Source organism: Perca flavescens, chromosome 12 (genome assembly GCF_004354835.1).
Source record: "Perca flavescens isolate YP-PL-M2 chromosome 12, PFLA_1.0, whole genome shotgun sequence".
Taxonomy (NCBI): Eukaryota; Metazoa; Chordata; class Actinopteri; order Perciformes; family Percidae; genus Perca; species Perca flavescens.
In genome coordinates, this window is record NC_041342.1 from 17,667,658 (window position 1) to 17,692,826 (window position 25,169).

General features: G+C 39.3%; 2 protein-coding genes across 2 annotated transcripts; one reads left to right on the plus strand and one right to left on the minus strand.

Annotated features, from left to right (window-relative positions):
• Positions 1 to 333: 333 nt before the first annotated feature.
• On the minus strand, positions 334 to 4,506 carry zgc:113531 (von Willebrand factor C domain-containing protein 2-like). The gene is made up of 3 exons (XM_028593431.1): positions 3,724 to 4,506; positions 2,392 to 2,521; positions 334 to 2,236 (listed from the first exon to the last, which is right to left on the minus strand). The coding sequence occupies exons 1-3, from the start codon at positions 4,072 to 4,074 to the stop codon at positions 2,046 to 2,048; spliced, it is 672 nt and encodes a 223-aa protein (XP_028449232.1). The 5' UTR covers positions 4,075 to 4,506; the 3' UTR covers positions 334 to 2,045.
• Positions 4,507 to 4,589: 83 nt separating this feature from the next.
• ccdc24 (coiled-coil domain containing 24) lies at positions 4,590 to 23,558 on the plus strand. The gene is made up of 9 exons (XM_028593901.1): positions 4,590 to 4,654; positions 5,388 to 5,549; positions 9,387 to 9,571; positions 13,398 to 13,514; positions 13,624 to 13,728; positions 16,242 to 16,296; positions 21,055 to 21,118; positions 21,592 to 21,703; positions 22,463 to 23,558. The coding sequence occupies exons 2-9, from the start codon at positions 5,400 to 5,402 to the stop codon at positions 23,448 to 23,450; spliced, it is 1,776 nt and encodes a 591-aa protein (XP_028449702.1). The 5' UTR covers positions 4,590 to 4,654; positions 5,388 to 5,399; the 3' UTR covers positions 23,451 to 23,558.
• The last annotated feature ends 1,611 nt before the right edge of the window (positions 23,559 to 25,169 follow it).

Sequence of the window (25,169 nt, forward strand, 5' to 3'; positions counted from 1 at the left end):
CATATTTCACAAATGTCAAACTATTCCTTTAACCTTGTGTCTTTCTGATTATTCGGTAATTAAGATGATAAATATGGAAGAACAGCTTTCAGATCGTATTCTACGGCCACCGTACTATTCAGTCTCTTCACTGTTTGATTTGAACACTCCCCTCGAGAAAAGGTAAAAAGAGTGTATTCATTCATAAAGCCTCCTGATAAAATACGATTTAAAAGGTGTTCATAACCCTAAATGTTTCAACTTAATCCCAAACTTGCATAATGAAGCTTTTCAGGGAGAATTAGGGCAGTGAAACGTGTCAGTTGTAATGACAGTACTTAATAAAGCAGCAGCTTGGGAGACTTATTTATAAAGTACAGTAAATGCCATTATAGGCTTCAACACTGCACATACAGTAACATATAACAAGAAAATATCATTTTTGGTTTTCATTCAAAGATCCCTCATGATTAAATTGGTAGATAATGACAAATAATAGTAAGAGATCTGCTGCATATAAACCTATATAAAATGACAATACACTTCTCTTTCATCATACACTGAAGATCTTTCTAAAGAGGGTCAATTTCTTTGATAACAGTGGAAATAAAAGGCTGTTTCTAAGAAAGTCTACACATTATTTCTATTGAGAAATTAATAAAGCAGTTCATAATAGATTGTTTTTCCTGCTCTACAGTGTACATGCACAAATAACCCTTTCAAATATCCCTTCTGTCTACAACTACTGTACAGTCATTTGTTAGGCCATAGTCTCATATTTTCTATTTCAATTAGTCTGGAAATTGAACTGTAGAATTTATAGGACAGTTACAAATTGTTAATTGCTTTGCTAAGCCATTTCCTAGTCTAAATTGCATCACAGCTGTGCATACATTTGGCTGGTGCATCAACCCGTGACAGGTCAATTACAATTTCTTATCATCCAATAATCTCATTGGCCTTGTTATATTGCCAGTTGTTTCCCAAAGCAGGTGTCTGGAAATTAAAAGTATGCCTCCTGGGCAACTAGCTTGTATAAAAGTTTACTATTCTTTCCCTCTTAAAACTCTAAAAACTTTTTGAAAGAAACCGTGGACAGGCAGATAAAATATAAAAGGGTAAATATCTGGAGTGCGGTCACCTTTCAAGGTACAAGTTTGTTCTAGTTCCCGTCAGAATTGTTTAATTATAGATTTTCCTGTTAGGCTCAGGGGTTGAGGGTGTTTGAGACCCTGTAAATAAAACATAAAATTTTTCCATCACTGCATTCATATTATATTATTAAATGGAGAGAGTTTTAGTCTTGATTTCCTCCATAATTTCTCTGTTATCAGTGGTTTACAAGGACTACAAACCATCTTCTCGGCTAACGGGATAAAGTCTGTTCTTCTTAACATACAATATGGCCTGATATAGGTAATTAGGGATTGATCCTCCACCGACCACCCTCTATGCATTGTGTACTCCGTTAGTTTGTGGTAATTTGATTAAACACTGCAACTAAATTTAGGAATATGCACCATGGAAGCCGAATATATTCTAAACTAATAAAGTTATTATATCCAGATATTGAGTCTGAGTCCATCTACATAACAGGACCACAACGTTATATAATGATGTCTTTGTTGATATTATACTTTGCAGGTAATCAAATTCCCAAAACCCACTGACATACAGAGAACCAGGAGCTTTGACCGGTCTGTCTAATCAGCTTTGAATTTTGACCTTGTTTGTAATATTTAGCTATGTTCTGATAATGGGCAGCCTTGTCCACCAAAGTGGCAAATTCAGTGGGTCTCTTGTATTGCAGAAATCCTGGATGAAAAGTCCTTGTGGAATGGCAGCTGTTCTGTTCTGATGGCTTTTGGTGTTTGTTTTAAATGATTTATTTGGTTCTTGTTCAGTTCTGTTCCCAAAAAACTTGAATTTGTGAAGTTGCAGATTATCCATTTTCAGCAGCACACAAGGGTTCAGCATGTTCTTAAAGGGTCGAAGCTGTGTAGTTGATCAGCCATCAGGGACTGTATACTGTAGGGTAACAGCTGGTTCTCTGCTGGCAGAGGGAATCAGTTTTTCTTGGTAGACTGTTGTTCAGGCGTACAGTTTTTGAGGCGGGAACAGGTGGCGAGACGGTTTCCCTCCCAGTAGCCGGCATCCTGACCATCGTGACAACGACACTTGGTGCAGGAGTCGACCCAGATGGGTTCTCCTGCAGGAATCACCTGGCTGCGTGATGCATCAACATAGCAGTTAGGACCTGGAGGAAGATGAGCAACAGAGGTAAGTATAACTGCAGATGAACAGATAGTACAAACTGGGAAGCAAATAAAGTCAAGTGCATACACACTCATCTCTGAGATGCCAACTGTGTTTTATTTTACTTTCTACTTTTTTATGCTATTTTCAACATACCCTCCCTGCATTCAGGGCAGCATTTCCCAGGCTGGTAGACAGGGTTGACACATGGTGGAGGGGCACAATCTGCAACTAGACAGCGGGCGATGCCATCACTGTCACAAGTGCACTGCTCACATTCTGATGGCTGGGAAAATGCATACACACGTAGACACAAACAGCATGAGACTCAACATGGATCTTATTTCTAACCAGCATCTCTCAGCAACTCCTCCTTAATGCCATCTCAATAGGGGGCGCCATTTACCTCCAATTCTCAGCTGTATGCTCAAGTTACATAGCAACATCCCAGATTGTTATTCATCGGTTCAGAGTTTTAGAAGGAAATACACTGAAAGAGAAGTACATTGGCTTATAGCCTTATTATTAAAACATCCAAACTTAGGGAAACTGTGTGGGTAAAAATATGTTTGTGCATTTTACACATTTGAATTACAGGCAACAGCAGTTGCAGAACAGAGCATGAAACAGTATTAGGCTGCTCAGCTCAACTTTTGTTTTTGTGATATACAGTATATGTGAAAGATACTTTTAGTTATTTACAATCTGGCTTCCCCAGTTTCCATTTTTTCTGTTGGACATGAGTCCTATACTGCACATACAGTCTATACAAATATAGCCCATACTGTTTGTCAGTGCAGTTTAAAACGTTTCTAAAAAAAATATGATTGACATTAGCGCCTTCACAAATGCAGCAGTATTTGATTTCGAGATAGTGCAGACAGGCAATGTCGAACTTTTTGGCAATATATTTTTTTAAAACAGATGGTGCTGTATTTGTGTATTCTACCCTTACAAAACTAAATAAACGTACCGTTAATGACAGTTAGGTGCCACCACAAATAAAGCAAAACTAAACTATATTCTATATCAGTAGTTCCCAACCTTTTTGACCCCTTAAGATTAACTAATGTCTGCATATGACCCCCTAATTACCCGTTATGGCCTTTGTGTGGCAATAGTTCCATTAAAGAGTGATTTTAGCATATAGCTAATATATATATCTATATATAGATATATAGATATATATATATTTGTTTTTTTCTTTATATTCAATTTAATCATCTGATGTCCCCTTAGATATTTCTTGAGACCTGACCTCCAAGATGGGAACCATTGCTGCATATACTGTGTAGATACAGTATTTTAGTGAATGTTATGTAAATGGGTGTATATATGAGAACATTTAAGGCCCTATAATAACAAGAGTATCTATCCCTATAATAACAAGAGTATCTATATGGTCATTAAGTCCCCATCCATACTCGAAGCCATCCCTGGCCATCCCCGTTTTTGCAAGCTACCAGGTGTCAGAGCTTTCATGCTTACCTGGAAGTTCTGTCCCAGTTCGTACACCACTCCTCGGTACTCACACCCGATCTTCTCGCACCTGGGGCAGCAGTCGGTGGGGTAGTGGCTGACATGGATGCATGCAGCCGGGAGCGAAGTGCACTCAGTGCGGGAACATGCGGAGCCCTCGGTGGTGCATTCACACTGGGTGCAGTGATCAGAGTCCAGAAAATACCATTCCCCTACAAAGTATATGCTGCCGTTGGCCTCGCAGGTGCTTTCCTGCTGTGTGCCGACTGAGAAGCCAAAACCGGCCTGTGCGCAAAGCAGTAGTGCCAAAACGGCCGTGCGTATTCTTTGCTCAAAGGAAAGACGCTCACTGAAAACCATGTTGATTTATTTGATTCACCTTGTCCAAAACAAAAAAAAGGTTACCAAGAAACAGCCACTGCAGTCCAACTGGGATTTGGTAGACAGATTACCGAGTTTGTTACATTGTTACTGGACGCAAATATCGTTGGCATTACCTCAGTCCTCCTCCGACAGCGGTCTAGCCTACTGGGGCTGCGCACACTTCTGCAAAGAGTCCGGAAGGGGGTGGAGGTTGGGGGGCATAAAGAGGGAAAGTTATAGGCTAGTTGTTGCCTCTTCGAGAGTTCACATTCACACGCCAGTCTTGCAGAAGGCTGAAGTCTGTCCCTCCCCCAGACTTTTACAAGGGCACAGGTGGTCATCTGGTGTGTTGATTTTTTGGTAATTACTTATGTCTACAAAGCATGTCATTGATGTTTATAAGTAATTTGCTACATTGTGTCATTTTGTAATGCATTTTTATCGCGTTATAATTAGAAAACAAGTCTGTAGACCGTGGAACACTAATGTTGACAGTTACGAGAGATCTCGCGATATCTCCTCCTAGCAACTGGAACGTTTACCCTGGATACCTCAGACTTGGGGTGTTGCAGTTAAGGTGAGAGTTTTTTCTTCTTCATTTTAGCAACATAAAAAACACATTTTATTAAATTTCTCCGTGTTTTACCCAAGCAGTTTTATCATTTCATTGTACGTGTTTAAAATACACTATGGGAACACTGTTCTCGTGTTGTTAAGGTTTCCTAGCTTTCCCGAAGAGTCCGAGATCTCAATTAACTAGCCAGCCTAACGTTAGCTAAAAACAACGGCAGTTGTATAACTTTACAGCAAGAGGAACCTCCCTGTAGAGAACAGTTACATACCCATAAACCTTTAAGCTATTAATTGCACCAGTGGTGGTGAGAGAAGCATTTAGATATCTACAAGATCCTGTAACGTTATGCAACATTTTACTTAAAAGGGGCGGAAGTGAGGGAAATCCCGAAGGATGACTGCGATGTAACGTTAATGCAAACTTAATGCGATGTAACGCAAAGGTTATTTGAGGAAAGGCAACAGTAACGTTAGTTTAAAAAAGAAATCCTACCATGATGATCGTTTGGGGGCGGAAGTGTTGTCAGCAAAATATAATTTTTTGTAAAGTAAAAGTACTCAATGTAGAGCTAAGACTATAAATATATAGAAATAATATTTTACCAGCTCAATCTCTATTTTGTAAGTGAAGTTCATGTACCTCAAATTTGTACTTAAAGTATAGTATTTGAGTAAATGTAGAGTGTTACATTTTACCAATGTGTTACTGCAGTTTCTCTCTGTTCCTTCACTCCTAGATTATCATTCCTATGCAGTCTCACGATGGAAACCAGCTCTGGCGTCCTGGCCAGTCCCTGTGGAGCCTGGTCGCTGAACATGTTCCTGGGTCAGAGTTGCCAAAGATCCAAGCAGCACTGGGCCACTCCCTGGTGGACATGTACACAGAGGTGCACACTGAGGTGAGATTGTTTTCATGACTGCATTTTTTTCTGGTTTCTTTTGCCAGAATGTAGCTACAGTACATACCACACACATGCTTTCAAGTCAGAACATTCCTCTTCAGATTCAGCGGGTAAAGCTGGTTTCATCATTCATGTTTTATCCATTTAAAGAATTCAGACAGTGGGTCTCTTTCTGGTAGGATCCCACAAGACTACCACCACACCATCTACAAGAATTTCCTTTTTAGCTCAGTTTCGGGGTGAATTAAGGAATTTGCTCAGTTAAGCATTTCTCACCAAACAATTTATGAACTCCGGTGTTAGGTTGTGTAAGTAGGTTAGTTTTCCTGCATACATTCATTTGTTCCCAGACTCTCTAATAAAATTGAAATATGGGTCAACTGGCACTGTGCTACAGTGAAATCCAAATATGAGCCAGGCAGATAGACATCAATATTTACTCAAGACCAGCTAAATTCTCTGCCCTAAAGCCCCATGCATGGAAAGCACTCAGCTCTGGCAAAATTACCTTACCCAAGAAAGACTTGCGGGTCGATGATGAGAAACTTCCCCAGCTAAGAATGAGTGGAACAAACCTCAATAAATAGGCCAATTCAAGGTCAAGGAAAGTCAAAGTGATGTGAAAAGAAAAAGAAAAAGAAAATATTTAAAAGAAAAACAGAGTAACTCCTTAAGTGTGGTCATAAATCATGAATAGAAATTGGAGAAGAATTAAGAAAGATACTGTAATCAGATAAAAAAAACAGGACTTCAGTAATTACATAGTTGTATATGATGCTGACAAAAAGCAGATACAATAACTTAAATGATTAAACTATTCTCAATCGTTGTGTGTCAATTAACTGATTGGTTGATTAATCAACTAATTCTAAATGAACTCAAAACATTACAGTGCATTGAAAATTGCTCAGTGGTTTACCTTAAATCTAAATGTGAGGAAATGCGGCCTAGTCTACTGAGGGAACATTCCTTTTAAGCTGAAAGGAGAGACCATGCCATGTGCACTTAAAGCCAACTCCGTAGCTGTAGATTTCACAAAGAATTCCTCTAATTAGCACTTTCTGTGGGATATCAAAATCTATTTGCTGCATACTTTCTCATATACAACCCAGCCGCTCTCTCTCTGTCTGTCTTCTTTGCTTTTCTACGCTCGTACCTTCTGCCATCTTCTATTGTTTCCTCTTTTGTGTGTTCAGTATTGAAATCTCTTCATTTGTTAACAGCCTTCAGTGTGGCAACAGGCCAGTCACTGTTTGCAGAAAAACATGTGGACATACGTAGTCTGTTTCAGCTCTCTCAAGCTGTGCCATGTAGACTCTGACCACATATCAACATCTAAAAATCACATGTGACAACTACAAAACTATTTTTTACGTGGAAGCATGCAAGAATCCCTCCTTTTTACACACACAAACGCACACACGCACGCACACAGGAATGTACGTACACACACACACACACACACACACACACACACACACACACACACACACACACACACACACACACACAGAAAGAGGAAATAGGACCAGTGAGCTTAGTGAGTCAGGGGTTCGGTATAAAAGGGTTAAAGAGGATAATCCTCAACTGTTGATAAGACCGCTAGCAACACATATACTTTGACCCAATTGTGTATGTGTCTTTGAAAATACAGTAGATGTGTGTGTGTGTGCATACATGTACCCTGTGTGTGACTTTCAGTATTGCTCTGATGTTTTTTCACCTATGATTCAGTGTATGCAGTGGCTGGCTGGGAAGCCCTCAGATGGAAAGAAAGACTCAAGCTAAAAGCTTTAAGAAATTTCCAGGAAATAAAAGAAGAAAACAAAGCTCAGAGCGCCCTTATTTAACTCTAGTAGTGCATGCAGGTTCCCTTCACTTATTACGTTTACTGAAGGGAGGATCACTTTCTTTTCTCTATTTTTGCTGTCTGAGTCTGCTTATCTCCATCTCTTTCTACTTCTGTTTTTCCTCTCCTCCGTCCCTGTCTGTTTCTCCTTCAGCCATGTAATGAATTCCATCCCTCAGTGAGCCACTGTGAAAAGTAATAGTTGATCTGCAGGCGACTGCTCCATTCCTCAATGCGGCCAGTCCTCCCTCCATCAAGGTCTCCATTGTCTCAGGCGGTTAGATCAGAGGGAACATTAGCCTCTCTTTTCAAGTCTCTCTACAAGGCCAATCTCTCTGTGCCCCTCTACACTCTCTTGAATTTATCTCTACTCTGAATCAAAATGAGCCCTTTAAGTTAAATGTAGTCTAAAACCCAGTTATATAATTCAACATAATAGCTTCTAGTACGTTTTTTTTAACTGACATGTTTCAACAGCACTCCCTTCAAATAACTCCTCGATGAGATCAACAGTCTCACAGAAGGGGGGGGGGTAAGATCCAGGAACAACTTGTTAGCTAGTGGGCCATGAATCCTTAACACCTCGACACCCAAAGACAGACAGAGGAAGCCAGTGTGAGTGAAAAGGGCTGCGTGTGTAATGTATGAGTATGCAACACACTGTGTGAATCGTGGTATGCAACGAGATGTGCACACACTTCAACACACATGCAAAGACCAGAAGCGGTGTGTTTAGTATCCTCCAGTGTATTCCTTTGAAGTGAAGTATTTGACTGCAAATGACAGAAATGATTGGCAGACAACATGTGTGGAGGTGTTAATGGTATCCAGACTTCACACAAACATTCACACACATCTTTTCTTTTTTTGGGACAATTTTTTTCTTTGGCTGTTACATTTTGGGTATATACGGTGATTTTTCTGTAAAGATGCAGAAAACGAGGTTGGTCAGACCTTCTACTGACGATAGAGGAAGTCAGCTATAAAGACTGAGCTTTTTAGCATTTTTTTTGCTTAACAATTCCTTGATCCGCATTGATAATCCTACTGTAGTAAAATTACAAGCTGCCATGTTAACATGGTGTGACATAGTGTAAGCAAGATATGGGTTAACAAAGGTTAAGGTCAAACAGTAATGTATGAGACATAAGTACTGTAAGGCTCACTATTCAGATTTACAGATTTTCACAAAAAATATGTTAGTTGAAAGGATGTTTTACCCAGATTTAATGTCCCTTTGCATTGTTTCCTGTTCCAAGAAGATCATTTTCAATGTTTACAGCAATTTACAGTCAACAAGGTCTTCTTGTTCCAAGGACGGCCCTGAACATGTTTTCATTAATAGAAAGTGAAGTGAAAAATGGAGATAGTCAGTTATAGTGGAAAACAAAAACAGTTCAACTTCAATGTTTACATTGCAAGTTGGTGGTATTCTTAATATGTTTGTATCATTGATATATTTTCATCTAATGTAAATTCACAATTGTTAATATTTAAATTATAGCTAGAGCTACAGTGGAATCCTGCACATACCCACAATACTATGCACCCATACACTCACAGTATAATTGCTTTTTCAAAGCTTATAGTCATATTTTGGACTCACTGAGACTCGAAAGAAATAAGATAATCCTTCACCGCCTTCCCTGAGACATGAAAAGTCTTGCTATCATCCTCAGTCAGAGAGGACCGTCAGGAGAGTCACTGGATGACGGATGTCTGGCTCACTGCTTGCTTGCAGCATATTGCAGGTGGACTGTCCCCTCGGCTTTAAAAGAGAGGTTCACTAAATCAAATTAAAATATTTTCATTTATCAGTACCATCACTTGGTGCAGGATCATAAGCTGTCAGCTGTGAATGTGTCACCTGGACTGACAGCAAAAAGTGTAAAGCACGTCTTGGAAATATCCCGTTAGTATGATACAGGTACATTATTGTATGTACAATATAACCCCTTCACTTATCATAATAATACAATTTGCAGATGGAGATGTGGCACAAGATGTGGCAAGAGAGCCAGCAAGGAAACAATCGCAGCAGGACAGGGACCCCGCTCCCACGTCAGCAGGCCTCCCCTCTAGCCGACCCCCCTGCCGTCAAAGAGCTGGTGAGAGCCGAGGTGAAGATGTTACTGCAGACTCTCAGCGAGAGAGCCAGCAGGGAAGGGAGGTAGGTGTAAGATCTAACACACAAATCTACTCCACTGTGCATTATTAGTGAGAATAAGTGAAAGGTTGTGTTTTTTTGCCTTTGTAAGGATTGGCCAAAAAAAATAATGGTTTGTACAACATGAGAGAACCATTAAAGACACTAAGAAAACTGTACTAGTAATGCAAGTGATAGTAATGGGATATTGTTGAAACAAAACAAATAATATATTTTTTGTTATTTACTGTCAAATAGGAATGCATGAAGGACAGACTAAAATTATACAAACGTAACAATCCAACACTGGTTATTGGCATAGAGTATGGTTTTACTACAGTGGTAGCAATCTTAGAAGTACACCACTGCAGATTAACGCTCTCTCAAAAACGTTATATTGTTGCACACAATTTGTCAGTCAGTCAACTCTTAGTCACTAGTTGAACTTGATGAATTCAACAAGATAGCAGAAATTTACATTTTCAACATTCTGTATGAATTAAAATTAAAATTATTGTCAGCTACATGCTTGAGAAAGCAGTTTAGTTCCAGATGTATAAACAGCCATTAGAGTCGACATTTGCATGATTTATTTCTCTAATAGTCAATAAATTCAATTTCTCTCATGATCTAATTTGTTAGTGTGACTTTTTCACAGAAGGTTTTCTTTTCCTGGTCAGCGGTTTAAATTGAGCACAACACTTTGGCTTTTTCACAAGCCAAGACATGGCATAAATAAGTACCGGTAGGTTAAGACCCTGCTTTCACTCTGTGCGTAATTTTCCCCCTAACAAAGAGTGCCATAAAATGCTATATTGTGTTCCCACGTCAGTTAAAAATGGGATGGAAAGCAGAGGAACAATGCTTTTTGGCATAGGGATGTTGCAGACTGGTTTGGGAATTGTGGAACAATGGAACATTTATAGGAGGGAGACTTAAATGCATTCCACACCAAATGCCAACAAACACTAGATTTTAAAAGGCACAGTCGATGCTAGCTTTATTGGATTAAATAAAACTCATAAAACTCCTCTTAAAATTGTAAAGAGTTTACAAAAATGCGTAAAACAGACGTTTATCAAGTTGTTTGTCAGTGAACTGCTAACGGGGCGAACACAATGAAGCTTGGTACTCTGTCGGTTTTTTATGAGGCACATTCATCCGGGAGTTATAAGCTCCTCAAGAGGTCGTAATAAAACTTTCTAATTGCTGTTTGGCTTTTAATTTCTACAGCTAATCTTACAGCTCAGGTCAGAGATGAGCTTGTAGCAATTGGCAATTTCATGACATGTATTAAAAATACTCAGAGGAATGTCATAAAGACTGTTGGCAGGATAATATTGGTTAGTGACACTGCCCTACATCCTTACATTACAATTTTAAGGCGCAATTTATGTATCAAAAGGTGTTTGGGAGGAAGTGTGTGGGTGAGAGTATGCATATGTATGAGCTAGTAACTATCCCAGCAACCAGCTCGCTGCTGCCAGGAATGTTGCCCTCTCTCACCTCTCAGGCTTTGTCGAGGCTTTTTAGGGAAAAGCACAGCATAAGATGGATTGTTCTCCGTTTTGTGACAAACCATTTAGTACATGTCAATTTATTGACTTCCTTTGTATTGTGATCGTCTTTTTTTCTGTCCATTTATGTCGTATATATTGTTAAACTATAGGCTGCATGCAACTCTAGTGGTTTAGGTTTTCTTTTCTTTTTATGTGTGTTTGGGCTTATTTTGTGTATGGCATCATCCCCAGTCTAATTTGACTAATTTGTGCTATGTTGACCTGTTCTATAAAATCTACATTCATTTTTACCAAATTACTAATTTATGTCAGATGGGTATGTCAGTAGTCAGCCAACTGGAATGTTGATCTGATGAAGCCAGAAGATAACCAAAGTTATTCATCCTGAGGAAAACATATATGTATGTGCCAAGTTTTGGGGGCAATTCATCCAATAAATGTAGAAACATTACACTCAAAACAACAAAAGCCAGATGATCACCAAAGTCAGTAGAATTCATCCTCTGGGGACCATTAATATATGTACAAAATTGTATGTAAATTCCTCCAATAGTTGTTCAGGTATTTCAGTTTGGACCTAAGTGGTGGAGTGACCAACCATCCCTTGAGCACAAACAGCATTTTTGTGTTTTTACTTCAATTGAAAAATTGTAAAGAGAATATAAAATATTTCATGCATCTAAAGAAATGTATAAAATATATAATGTTACTCTGGCGCTTGTTATGACAGTTCAGTTGACAGGGATTTATTTTGAAGTAATCTTACAGGGGTTTCTTTAAAGTCATGATGGCAGCAAGACCGTTTAAGCTGACAATCCAATATCTATAAGACCACAGGTCTGCCCACAACAGCACCGTGTCGTATTAAAGTGTCACGAGCAAGACCTGAACTGAGACCGGGATGTAAATATCTTACAAAAAGTCCCATTCAGAGGTAGAAATATAGCCCAGTATTATTGGCTGTGTATGAGCACTACCAAAAAGGTATTTGTGCCACACAGACTGTGCCAGCACAACTCGCTTTTTCCCTTTGAAGTGGGCTTCGGTATACTTGTTGAACTTGATGCATGGTACTGTGGACGTGGTTGGGAATGTGTTTCAGACCTTTGATCCTTCAATTAGGCTAAGTTCCAAGTGTATATCAGCTGAATGGCTTTCAGGAGTAAACCCCAACACTTCCCGGTAATAATACTTCCACTTAATTGCTCCACAGCCCTCTATTTCTCAATTTAGTTCAATTTAATATGCTTTGTTGGCATGGACATTGTTATCAAAGATTGATAGAGACCAGCATCTTTCTCTCTATCATACTCATACTCTCATACTCATACTCCGATCCACCTGGAATTGTTTGTGTGTGTGTGTGTGTGTGTGTGTGTGCGTGCGTGTGTGCGTGCGTGCATGCGTGCGTGCGTGTGTGCGGGATTTTAACCTAATTTACCAGACATATTATCCAAGGACACCTTCTACATTTGTATCAAAGGCCCAACTAACTCATTATCTTAAAGCCACATCAACAGGAGGGGCTAAAAATAGTTCTCATCCCCATACCAGATTCTTCCTATGATTTGAACTATTTGAGGGTGTGAAGATGGGTGTGCACATTGTAAAAGTCAACTGATTTATCTTATTGGCCTCGTCCTGTGTGGTCCTGATGCCCTAGCCATCCACCCATTTACACCCACACCTCTGTTTCTTTGTCTAAGTGACTAGATGTGGCTAGAAAAGACACATTTTCCCTCATGGACTATAAAATTATGCAGAACTGACCAGGGTGTCACCACGCCTGCTGCTGCCTACACCATCTGCTTGTTTCTGTTGTTTTTTTTCAGCAAGGGATCATTCAGATATTGTAAAATGAACCCAGCTCTGATAATAGAGTTCTATTAAATGCACATGTTGTACAGCATTTAAGGAACTAAAAGCACCACCAGATCATCCTGCATAAAGCCGGAATGTGACTTCTGATCTTGATGTTATTCAGTCAATCAAGCTTTATCTACTGTATGTTGCAGTTTTCATACACGCTAGTGCAACTCAAAGTACGAACATAAACAGTGAAACAACTGGAGACTAAATTCAAAAATAGAAATAATAAAAGTGAAATAATAAATAGATAAAAGGCAATAAATAAATCAAATTAAAATGAAATAATTTAGTTTATTTAGTAGTTAGTTTACTTTAGAGATAACAACACTTTCGGTCTATGTATATTCTTCAAGCACTGCCGAAAACTCATTCATATATAAACTCTGAGAGAAAGTTGCAGATACAGTAAACTGAATTGTGTAAAGAGTCTTTTTTTTAATCATGTGCTGTTGTTGCTATAGAGATGGCGAGGAGCTCCTGTTTCGGTACAAACCTGAGACGGTGGACTACGCCCTGAGTCACCTTGACAGCTGTTACAGAAACTGTACAAACCCTGAAAATGCTAACAACATAAGCAGGTAAGTAACACTGGCACAACAGAACTTGAAAAGTTCAGTAAATGTATACAGGGCTTTAAATAATGCATGAAAATCTCTATTAATCTTCTTTGTGTACTCTTTTCTTCAGACCGAGCTCTCACTGTTCAGTCCAGTCTAATACTGAAGATGAGATTGAGGCAATGAAAGACAAGTTGAATGTCATTGACATTGACCAGGTGGTGGACCGCCTCAGGTAAGTTGTGTTTCCCACACTTTATGGCTTGAGACCAGGGTGTGATTTGTGAAAAAAACAGAAACATGCATTAAATCCCCCTTTCAATACCATGGATAGTGCCACTTTGCCAGGCATGCCAAAACACGTATTTATGAACTTCAATAATTAATGGAAAATATCAAAATGAAATAGCAAAACGTGGTCTCAATGTAAAAAAACAACGCTTTCAAGCCAGGGAGCGGAGATCTTTTTCCTAAATTTAACTAGTCGTTTTGGTGCCTAAACTTAACTGTCGTCACTGCAGCATGGCACTCACTTTTTCTCTGCCGCTGATACGACGGACCTATGTAGCCGGCGTCACGGAGCTCTGTAACGGCTAAACACATCTAGCACCTGCCGCTCTAATTTTATTGTTCTATCGCACTATTAGTTTATGTCGACGACAATTCATTTAGGGGATTGCTCCGCTGCCGCTGTAAGACCAGCCGGATGTCCCACACCTTCCGCTTTCTTTGTGTTGGCAACTCTAAACTCCAGTCAGTTTATGAGGACTATGGTTAACTGCTGCTTGGATCTCTGTCCAGTCTGAGTTTTCTGTTGCACGACTAAAACAACTTTTGAACAAGCACATGTGTATGTTCCATCAAAACAAATTTCTTCCCAAGGCTATTTTGCAGAGGCACCGTTATTGCGTCCGGCGCCTAGCCCACCCAAGACCAGAGCACGTTTTTCTGCTATCCCGAAATGCTTGTTTGGACTAGCCAGACCTTCTTCCGCAGCGCTGTGGAGGTAGGTCTGGCAATGCGAGACTATGGATGGGTCAACCACAGGACTGTAAGCAAATTGCACCCTGCTTGTGACTATAACTGGACCGATACCATATTTTTGATGCTGATACTGATATCAATATTTGGGCATTAAAGAATCAGCTAACGATATATTGGTTAACACGTAACATTAACATCAATCTTGATACGGTTCGGGAATTAATAATCTAAGATGAACATTTTGGAATTTTTAGCACTGTGGAATCTGCAGACACAGAATTCCACGTTTTTCTGCCGATTTTCTGCCAATTTTAAACAATTAAAAAAGATTTTCATTCTGCATCACCGCTGAAAATTGTTTGTCATTTCATTGTAATTACTTGGTAATTCTTGGGTGGTCCTGACCCCCTCATAGAGGTGGATAACCTGCAAGACAACAGAATGTACAGTAAACATCACATGTCACACTGGTGTAAAAAAAAAAAACATGTCTTGTCTGCACCATCTTAGATTTGTAATACTAACTAGCAGAGACACATCATGCAGATTGTGTACTGTATGTGTGTGTTTTTTTTTCTTTGTGGTATAGGTTCAGTTCCTCGAAGCTCTACCTTAATTTCCCCTCAATTCTCCTCGGTGGCTTCTGTCGCTGCCCTCCCTCCTTCACACTCCATCCCTCCTTTCCTTCCTCCAACCCTCACTTTGAGGCCCACGGGGCAACACAGTCACTGGGGCTACCTTGAAAGAGAGCCTCCCCCCCTCCCTATCTGTCTCTCTCTTTCTCTCCCTCTCTTTCCCATTTCCTGACTCGATCAGAACAAAAGGCCCCATTGTCAGAAAATGGATCCCAGAGCAGAAGTTTCTTTTTCATTTGAAAGAAGTTTATAATAAAGTCTACTATGGTTATGTAACCAGAGAAGGAGAAAGTGTCTGGGGAGAGAGGGAAGGAAAGGAAAAATAGGACACTGTTTCCTCAGTATCATTATGAAAACTGTAGAGGATAAACTATGAGCAGACACCAAGTGCACCCATTCTGTTGTCACTGCCTTAGTTGTGTGATTGTGTTGTACCCTTTTGCTTATCAATCTACCACTGTGCGACTTTCCAACATTTTGAAAATGTTATATAGTGTATGTTTGTCACAGATTCAACCACTGCACAAACCTATAACATATAACACTTTGCAGTATTCACATGCTACTGTTTGAGTTGGTCACACTTATAAAATTAGGATATAATTTCAATAAATGGGTATTAAATATGTGAAGCATTTCTACTGCATTTAACAAACCACAGCCATTATGAAAAGAAGTCTCAGCTTTTAACTTAGATGTTTGGCTGCGTGCGCGTGTTTTGACTGTTAACTGCACAGTTTCCACTTTGACCTAGATTTTACGAAATTTTTAATGAAAAACTACTGCAGTACTAAAGATAAAAATCAAGGCTGTCTGTCATCTATCTATCTATCTATCTATCTATCAATTTATCTGTCGGTCTGTCTGTCTATATATCTATCTATACATCTATCTATCTATCTATCTATCTATCTATCTGTCTGTCTGTCTGTCTGTCTGTCTGTCTGTCTGTCTATACAGTATATCTATCTATCTATACATCTATTTATCTATCTATCTATCTGTCTGTCTGTCTATCTATCTATCTATCTATCTATCTATTTATCTGTCTGTCTATCTAACTATCTATCTATCTATCTATCTATTTGTCTGTCTGTCTGTCTGTCTGTCTGTCTGTCTGTCTATCTAGGTCTATCCTAATGGAGGAATGTGAAGCATTGAACAGGCTGGTGAAGCATTTCAAGGTAAGAACAGGATGAAAAACCGCCAACTACCAAATTCTTTTTTTCAGCTTCCAGCGCAATACTGATCCAAATCCTAAAATTATGTATGGGAAACCAGGCCAAAACCTTAATTTCTATATTGATGCAGCTGTGAATGGATTTTACAATCAGAATGTATACAATATAACCTTGTAAGCATCCTGAGTTATGATGCTATGCTGAACAAACTGTAAATCTGGACATCCTATTCATATTATATATATATATATATATATATATATATATATATATATATATATATATATATATATATATATATATATATATATATATATATATATATATATATATATATATATATATATATATATATATATATATATATATATATATATATATATATATATATATATATATATATATATATATATATATATATATATATATATATATATATATATATATATATATATATAGTAGGAGTTTACTTCAGGCATAATTCTACCTAACTGATTTTTCCCTTAAATTTCCCTAAAGCTTTTTTACAAAAACAAAAAAACACAATATTAAATACTGTTCTTGATCTAGTTAGATAAATACTCTTGCTTGTTCTTTTGTTCATTGCAACTGTGCCATTACACTAAAAGAAATACTCTAGCTGTCTTGTGCATCATTTTGGAAACATTTCCCCAAACGTAGCCTGACTTACAGTATTTGGTTTCTGTGATATTTTACTACAATGCAAAATTAAATTTTTAAGATTTTAACAAAGTTTTACTGGGCAACATGACGTCCAGTTGGTTGATGCAATTTGCACAATGCTTGGTTAATACATAACTTTAAAATTGTCTATTCTACACTATGCTGATTATTTCCATTCAAAAAGACACTGACTTCCTCGACCAGGGACACACTTTTTCCCAAAACAAGTAAAGTTTAAATTCCTTTTGGACTCCCTCGGGTAGATCTGCTAACTCTGTATTGGCACCAAAACCCTGCTAAGGTCTTCATCAACACAAACACACACACACACATAAGCACACAAACTCGCACACACACATAGGAAACCTGCAAGGGTTTTTTCCATCTGTCTGGCCAAGAGATTTGCGGTGCTGAGTAAGATCGATCTCTTTCCAATCACTCAAATTACTTAATACATACAGTACATACAGAGACATTTACACACACACACACACACACACACACACAAACACACACACACACACATTAACAAAGAAACACATGCACGCCATACAATCTGGCTGCACTGTCATGCTTGCTTGGCATAATGAGAGAACCAGAGTGAGTTAGTTATTGGCCATATGTAGGACTTCTCTGCAGAGCAGATGTGGAAGTTATCTCTCTGTACATCTCTCTGTACCCTCTATATGTGTGTTACATGTAATGTATGTGTGTGTCTGCCTGGAAGTGTTACATTGTGTGTAACAATATTGGAAAAGTGTATAGAGGAAAAAAATAACTGACAATAGTCTCTCAAAGGGGTTTCAGATGTTTGTTAAGAAAATATCATATCATTGTACTTGGTGCATGAAGACCGATTCAAATGTTGCTCTGTCAACATCCCATTGCAAAGATGAAACAAACAGCACAGGGGTTGTCTGTGGAAAACCTCATCAGGCATTTTTACTATAGAAAAAAACTAACTGGGTGTTGGAGAGTGAGGAGAGGACAATTATTAGAGTAACCTTTCCTGACCCAAGGTGTGTTGTTCCAGTGTTAAAGACCTAAGGGTGTGAAGCTAATTGTACAGAGACCTTTCTTGGTCGTCATGAGGTTTTAACTATAAAGACAGTTAAACATCTTTCTTGAAATTATCCTGCGATAAAACAGAAATGTGGAACATTCACTGCAAAGAAATTATCTCCTCAAGCGAAGGGTTTCTATCTGGTGCGTGAACAGGTGCGATGAACCCGTGGCTCAGGTGGCGCTGTGCTCTTATGGCATGAGCTTATTGTGCATTCCCTTTATTTGCTGCAGCGGTGGATGATGTTGATGCTGTGCCGTGCAAGGCATAACAGCCTCATTGGCTGTGATAACTCATAAATCCTTGAAAGGAAGTACACTGTAGTCAGCCATTAGGATCTTCTGTGTGAGTTTTATTTTTTACCGTGACACAAATCTTTAGAAAGTCTAATTATCTGTTAATATTATACGTCTAGTATCTACTATTGAGGAGGCTTAACATTGGAAGTAGTGAAACTTAAAGTTATGGCTAGCAGTTCTCACCTTTTCTAACTATTGACCTATTGAAGTTTAATCTAGTATTTTCCTGCCACAGGCAAAGAAGAGGTGAATGAGACAGAAACACACGTTTTAAGTTTAAATTATATAGGCTGAAAAAGATATCTACACTATTCTTTCAGTCACTAATTCACTGCTTCAAATTCTAAGTACGTAAATGGGCTTGATGGAGAAAAGGAATTTGGATTTTGATCCAAATTGGAAGATTTTACCCAATGCTAAGCAGGAAAACATTCAGACTTTCCAACTCTAATCACATTTTTCATGTTTGTTAACATCTGTTTTGTTTAATTCAAGGACCTGTAATAATTAGCTATGTCGGTTTCAGTTTTTGTGAGGAAAATATGTTAAATGTCCACAAATGTCTTTTGACAGTGTTTGGCAGTAAGCTGTGCCATGCATTGTTTTAAGTCAAGATCCTGTAAGTGTCCGGCTTAAGGACTGTCATGGCTTTCTCATCACCATCACGTTTGACGCAGCTGAGATTGCTATTGATTTACTGTTATTCCATGCAGTTAAATTATATAACGGCTATTAAATGGAGCCAAATCAGGCGTTTAGAGGCTTAATACGGTATGATCGAATCATTAATTTGTCGTAAACACAACTGTAATGACCCATTTTCTCTTAGCAGGAGGGAGGCTCATATAATGACTTTGTCTGCACTATTGGCTGCACTGTTACTGCGGCCAGAAGACTCATCTCTGTTATCTAATGTGTTTGGAATCTATGTTCTATATAACCTATATAATATGGTGCTGAAGATGTCACCGTTTTTCTTGCACTGTTGGTGCTCTGTAAATTGAAGTAGCCTTTTCTGTTGCTTTTGTTAATAATAGTGCAGATGGCGGCGGCCTCTAGCTCACCCAGTAAGCGCGTTCGCCCCATGTTGGCTAAGTCCTGCAGCGGCCCGGATTCAAATCTGACCTGTGGCCCTTTGCTGCGTGTCATCCCCATCTCTCTCCCCCTTTCATGTCTATCCACTGTCACTGTAATAAAGGGAAAAAAAATAATCTTAAAAAAATAAAATAATAATAATAGTGCAGATGATGTGGGTTTAGACCTTCAAGGCTTCATGTGTGTTTTCATAGCCACTTCAGGCTCAGCCATAGCTCAGACACTGTCTGTAAGGGATAGGTGGTAGTAATAATAATATTATTATCAGCTGTGCTCTGTCAGTGCATGAGCGCCACAATGTTCCTCATGCTGTGACGTTTGCTGTGGGTGAGGAATCTGTCACTAGACTCAGAAGGGATGGTCTGGTTTTGGTGGTCTAAACTGGGCAAAGGTGGCCTGGTGGTGGTCATGGTGATAAATAAGAATACTAACTGGTCACACAAGAGAGACATGTGGTCAAAATGTAACCTGTTCATCATTAAACCAGTATCAGCAGTCAGAGCATGACCTGCATACGCTGATGCTACTGAATAAAACATCTCACTCAGGATATTGAAGGTTTTTGCTGGTAGACCAGCTAGATCAAGCTTGGCCAGCATGGTTCCAGTATACAGCAGACCAGATGGCAACCATCATTAGCTGGTTTCAGCTGGATTTTGTAGCAGGAACGGTGACCCTTGTTCTCCTGTTTCTGGTTCTGCATCAGCTGAGGGAGAGATTGTGTATGTTGGCTGTGCAGATGTGGCTTTGGGTTCTAGAGATTCATGTATGAGAATAATGACAGTAACAGCTTTTCCTAAAATATCAGCAAGTCAGCGCCATGGTAATGGGTTCAAATCCCACACGGACCACAAAGCCTATTTTCAGAGAGTGTGTACGTGCTTTACAGTTATGTGGATTTCAGTCACTTCACTGTCAGAGACACCAGACATACTTTGTCTGCAACTCTGAAAGACAATACTGGGAGGTTTGGGTTTGTTTTTACTGTCAGTCTCCAGGCCTGTGGGTACGTTTGTCTGCTGGTGAGTGTGTATGTGTGTGAGTGTTAATGCAATCGACGCTTTTCAATAGTGTTTGTGTGCTGTTGTAAAATGAGGAGATGAGGCTGCCAGTCACTCATAACAAACACATGAAGACACTTTTCAATCAGGTCTTTGGTTTTACAATCTATGGAAATTTGCACACACACACACACACACACACACACACACACACACACACACACACACACACACACACACACACACACACACACACACACACACACCTATGGTTTTCGCTTTGGATATTTGAGGCCAAATTATAATGGAAGACTGCTGCTCCATCGTTTAGGGCACACACACACACACACACACACACACACACACACACACACACACACACACACACACCCCTCTTTCTTCCTCTGTTATTTTTGTTCCTTTGCTATTTCCAAAGGCTCATGCTTTCTTGAACATGTTTAATACATTTACCTCCCATTTTTCCACGTCTACTACTGTCACTAGAAGCTGAATATGTCCTAGTTTGTGCCGTGGCATTATGTTAAGTACACTCAAACTGCGTGATTAAACATAAGCGCTGCCTCTTTCTACTGCATTCTGTGTCTTGTGTTCCTTGCAGGGAAATATAAAACACAAGTGTTGGAGTCAATGGGAATTTGATCAATCAGAACCTACACTTGCAGGTGAGTCCATATACCAACATGTTGGTGTTTTGCTACCATCTGGTGGCACATTATTGTTTAACACATGTGTGAGGACAGTTCTCTTTATCGCTTATGTCCCATTGAATCTGTGGCCCACTGAATACATTTACAGATGAAATGAGAATGCTAAAGATTTTACACACCCTCGAATAGCTGGTAATACTCATTCTGTAGCATATTTATTAATGAAAAAGCGATTGAGGATTCCAGCCAAATCCATTTACTCTGGGACAAATGACAGTGAAATTAATCGGAGTACTCTTCAGAGCAGTCTGGGTAAAAAAGCAATAGCATTCATTTTCAGAACTCAATAATGAGTACTTGCTTTTTTTCATATGCACTAGGTGATTGTTATCTTTTGATGGTGTTCTGTACTTGCGTATCTGACAGTGTGTTTCAGTATTTGCAGTCTTTTTTCAAATCTCAATACTGTTGCATTTGTGCATGTGCAGATTTGAAAGAGCTAAGAGGAGCTATACAAATGGACTTGGATCTTTACCCCTCTTCGCTTGCTACTTTACCTTCAGCTTCCTGCCCTCTCCCTTTGAATCAATTGAAAAACAGGTTAGTATGTTTTTCTGTTACTACCCCCAGAAAGGCTTTGTTTTTAAGAGGGCCATAATGAATACAAATAAAATGAAAAGGGAATGACAGGACAAAATGTATATTTAAATAATATGTGCCTTCTCATTCCATTCAAGCTTTCTCGATGTATGCACAGTGTTGTTTTTGATTTATAAAACAAACTATTTTAAAGGTCCCATGACATGGTGCTCTTTGGATGCTTTTATATAGACCTTAGTGGTCCGCTAATACTGTTTCTGAAGTCTCTTTCCCGAAATTCAGCCTTGGTGTAGTCCCACAATGAGCTTTCCCTAGTATGTGCCATTTCTGTGTCTGTAGCTGTTGAGGAGGAGAGGGGGGGGCAAGGTAGAGGGTGTGGCCTTGATCAACTGCCACTTTGCTTGTTTGAAAGCCATGATGTCTCTCTCTCACGGGTGGGCCAAATTCTCTGGGCAGGCAAAGCAGAGAAAGGGGAGGTAACCATGCTCCTTATGACCTCATAAGGAGCAAGATTCCAGATCGGCCCATCTGAGCTTTCATTTTCTCAAAGGCAGAGCAGAATACCCAGGGCTCGGTTTACACCTATCACCATTTCTAGCCACTGAGGGACCATAGGCAGGCTGGGGGAATGCACATTAATGTTAAAAAACCTCATAAAGTGAAATTTTCATGCCATGGGACCTTTAAATGTCCTTTTCGTTGTCTTCATGCAAGAAAATGTTTCTCGATCTGATTCCCATTCTGATTCATTTCTCCCAGACTGTCAGCAGGACAAAGGGTTTCTGATGAGACTCTGCGATCTTTAAGCGCTACATCAGCCCTAAGACCACATCCACCTCCTCCTCTGTGCCATACTAAACCCAGGCCACCGCTCGGGGGTCCTCCTAACAAGCCATCTGCATCAGTTAAACTCGTTAACAGTTTATCACCGTCTAGGACTCATGGACACCATAGAAGCACATTAGCCTCCACTGGAGCTAGGAAAACACAAACACCTATCTGCAGCAGGATCGTCACTTCTGGGCAAGCAAACCACCATGTCCTCACTTCAATCCCAGGGCCTGGCAGTGACCAGATGACGGTTAAAACCGTACACCATGACAATCTTTCCTCAGAGCAAGATGGTGGTGGTCTCCACTGCATGACCCCAACTTCTAGTCCAAGTTTTCAAATAAAACCTCCAAGAAAGTCACGCATCCATGAAACCCATTTGTCATCCTATCGCAGTGTTCACAGCCTGAGCGGAAAGTGTGATTTGTCACCACAGATGAAGAGAAATGGCAGCCCGGCCTGGAGGTCAAGAAACATCAATACTACCCCCTCAACCCCTAACTTGGATGCAGGCAGTAACAGCAGCAATGCTGACCATCCTGTGTCAACGACTGGGAAATCAAAGACACAAAATGAGCGACAGAATAGTACCTGTGGAGGTAGTTTAGTGTCAACAACAGTGCAGACATATAATGACAGAAGGAAGAGTACTTCTGAGAGGTTTCAGTCTGAAACTGGGAGCTCTTCTGCACATACTGGCAGTAGGAACAGCAACAATGGAATGGATAGAAGTACAAATGGTCATCTTGGTAAAGACGTCATCCAACAGCAAAGCCTAGTAGCCACATGCACCCATCCAGCGTTGATACGGATAAATGGACAATTCTTTACTTCCCACAAAAGACCACTTGAGGGCACCACAAGTCAGCAAATCAGCGAGTTTTACCAGCCAGTCCCTCCTGCAATGTCAACTTGAAGTCAGCCACAGACCAGAGCAGAAAGATAGTCTGGTAGTTAGTGCCATTGACCTGTTGTATTAAGAAAAAAAGGGAAGAAAAATAAAGATAGTATGTTGCAGCAAGAATTCAAGAAAGGTTTGGTATTGTAGTAGATAAGATGGCAAACTATTGAACATACTTTATCTACATAGTGATTAGACCTCTCAGAATCACTATTATATTTGGGAGCATGATTACTTAACAGTTGCATAAGTTGTTTTGCTCTGGAATAATTTTACAGCTATATCTTTTTTTCCCCCATAAAGCTTCAATAAAACATAACTTGAACTCTGGTATCTACATACATGGAAAATGAGTGCTTGAAATTTTGCAGTGTCTAATATTTGATAGGAAAATGTGTGTTGTCAAGAGCCCTGCTTTCATTAAAATCACAAATAATACTCTCTGTAAACTTTATCTATTTTTATCACTTTTTCTATTTAAAATTTGTATAACACATTTATACTTAAAAGTATAAATGAAATAATTTGCAGTATTTTCATAAAATTGTAACAGAACACGCACCTAACATGCCAAATCATGGCTGTATGGCATTTAGGAAAAAACAAGCACACAGCACAGGGTTCTACTACTACTACTACTACTACTACTACTACTATTACTACAGGTATCCTACTTAAACGTCCTAGATGATAATGGACAAGCTGACCAACAGATTTACAAACATTTGATGTTGGTGCTGCGTTTAATAAAATTTTTTGTAGTTTCATTTTTATTTAAGCCACATCCTCCAATGAATAGAAACTGAATCTAAACAACCATCCGTGTCCCGTGATCTCTGATACAGTTAAAGTTACGATTATTCCCTTAATGTTTTTCTTTTAGAAATTGAGTAGAATTGATTAGGCCTATATTGCAGTTTTTTGTAACAACTGAATATGTGTATTTTGAATTTATTTATGAATCCTAACATTGTGTCCACCACAGGCTCCTACAGTGTTGTAGCATGTGTGATCATTTGGGCAGTGAGTATATTGGTCGCCAGTCCAGCCTTCATCTTCACCAAAGTTGAGCAGAATCACTGTGTAAATGCAAATTCTTACTGGAGCTTATGGGGAACCTACCAGCAAAATATTCTCTTCATAGTGAGTTCAGTGGTGTTCATGTTTTGCTATTCTCAGATCATGTGCAGGTTGCTGCGTCCAACTGCCCAAAGAAGAAAGAACAAAACTTTAAAACTCATTTTTACTCTCATGGTTGTTTTCTTCGTGGGCTGGGCGCCTTACAATATAGTGCTATTTCAAAAGTCATTGTATTTATGGCCCCAACCACCAGCTGACTTAGAGACTGTGGCTGAAATGTGTAAAACATCAGAACGACTGAATTACGCCTTTTAGATTAGCCAACTTTTTGCCTTTTCACACTGCTGCCTCAACCCTGTATTTTATGTTTTTATGTGTAGAGTTTGGTCACCAATCTGGGGGTCAAGACCCCTCCAGTCACCAGATGAATTTAAAGGGTCACTAGATAACTGATGGGACAGGGAGGGAGTATAGTAGTTCTGCTACACACATTTACTGTATGTAGTTTTTGTTTTTTGTTTATTTTTGTTTTTCTTGTGAAAAGTGTTTCTTGTGTACTCATAGTTTCTGCTTCCATGGTCTCTAACAAATATACAACCACTTGAGAGAAAGAAAAAAAATCACTCTGGTGGAATTGCTCACAACTCTTTAGAG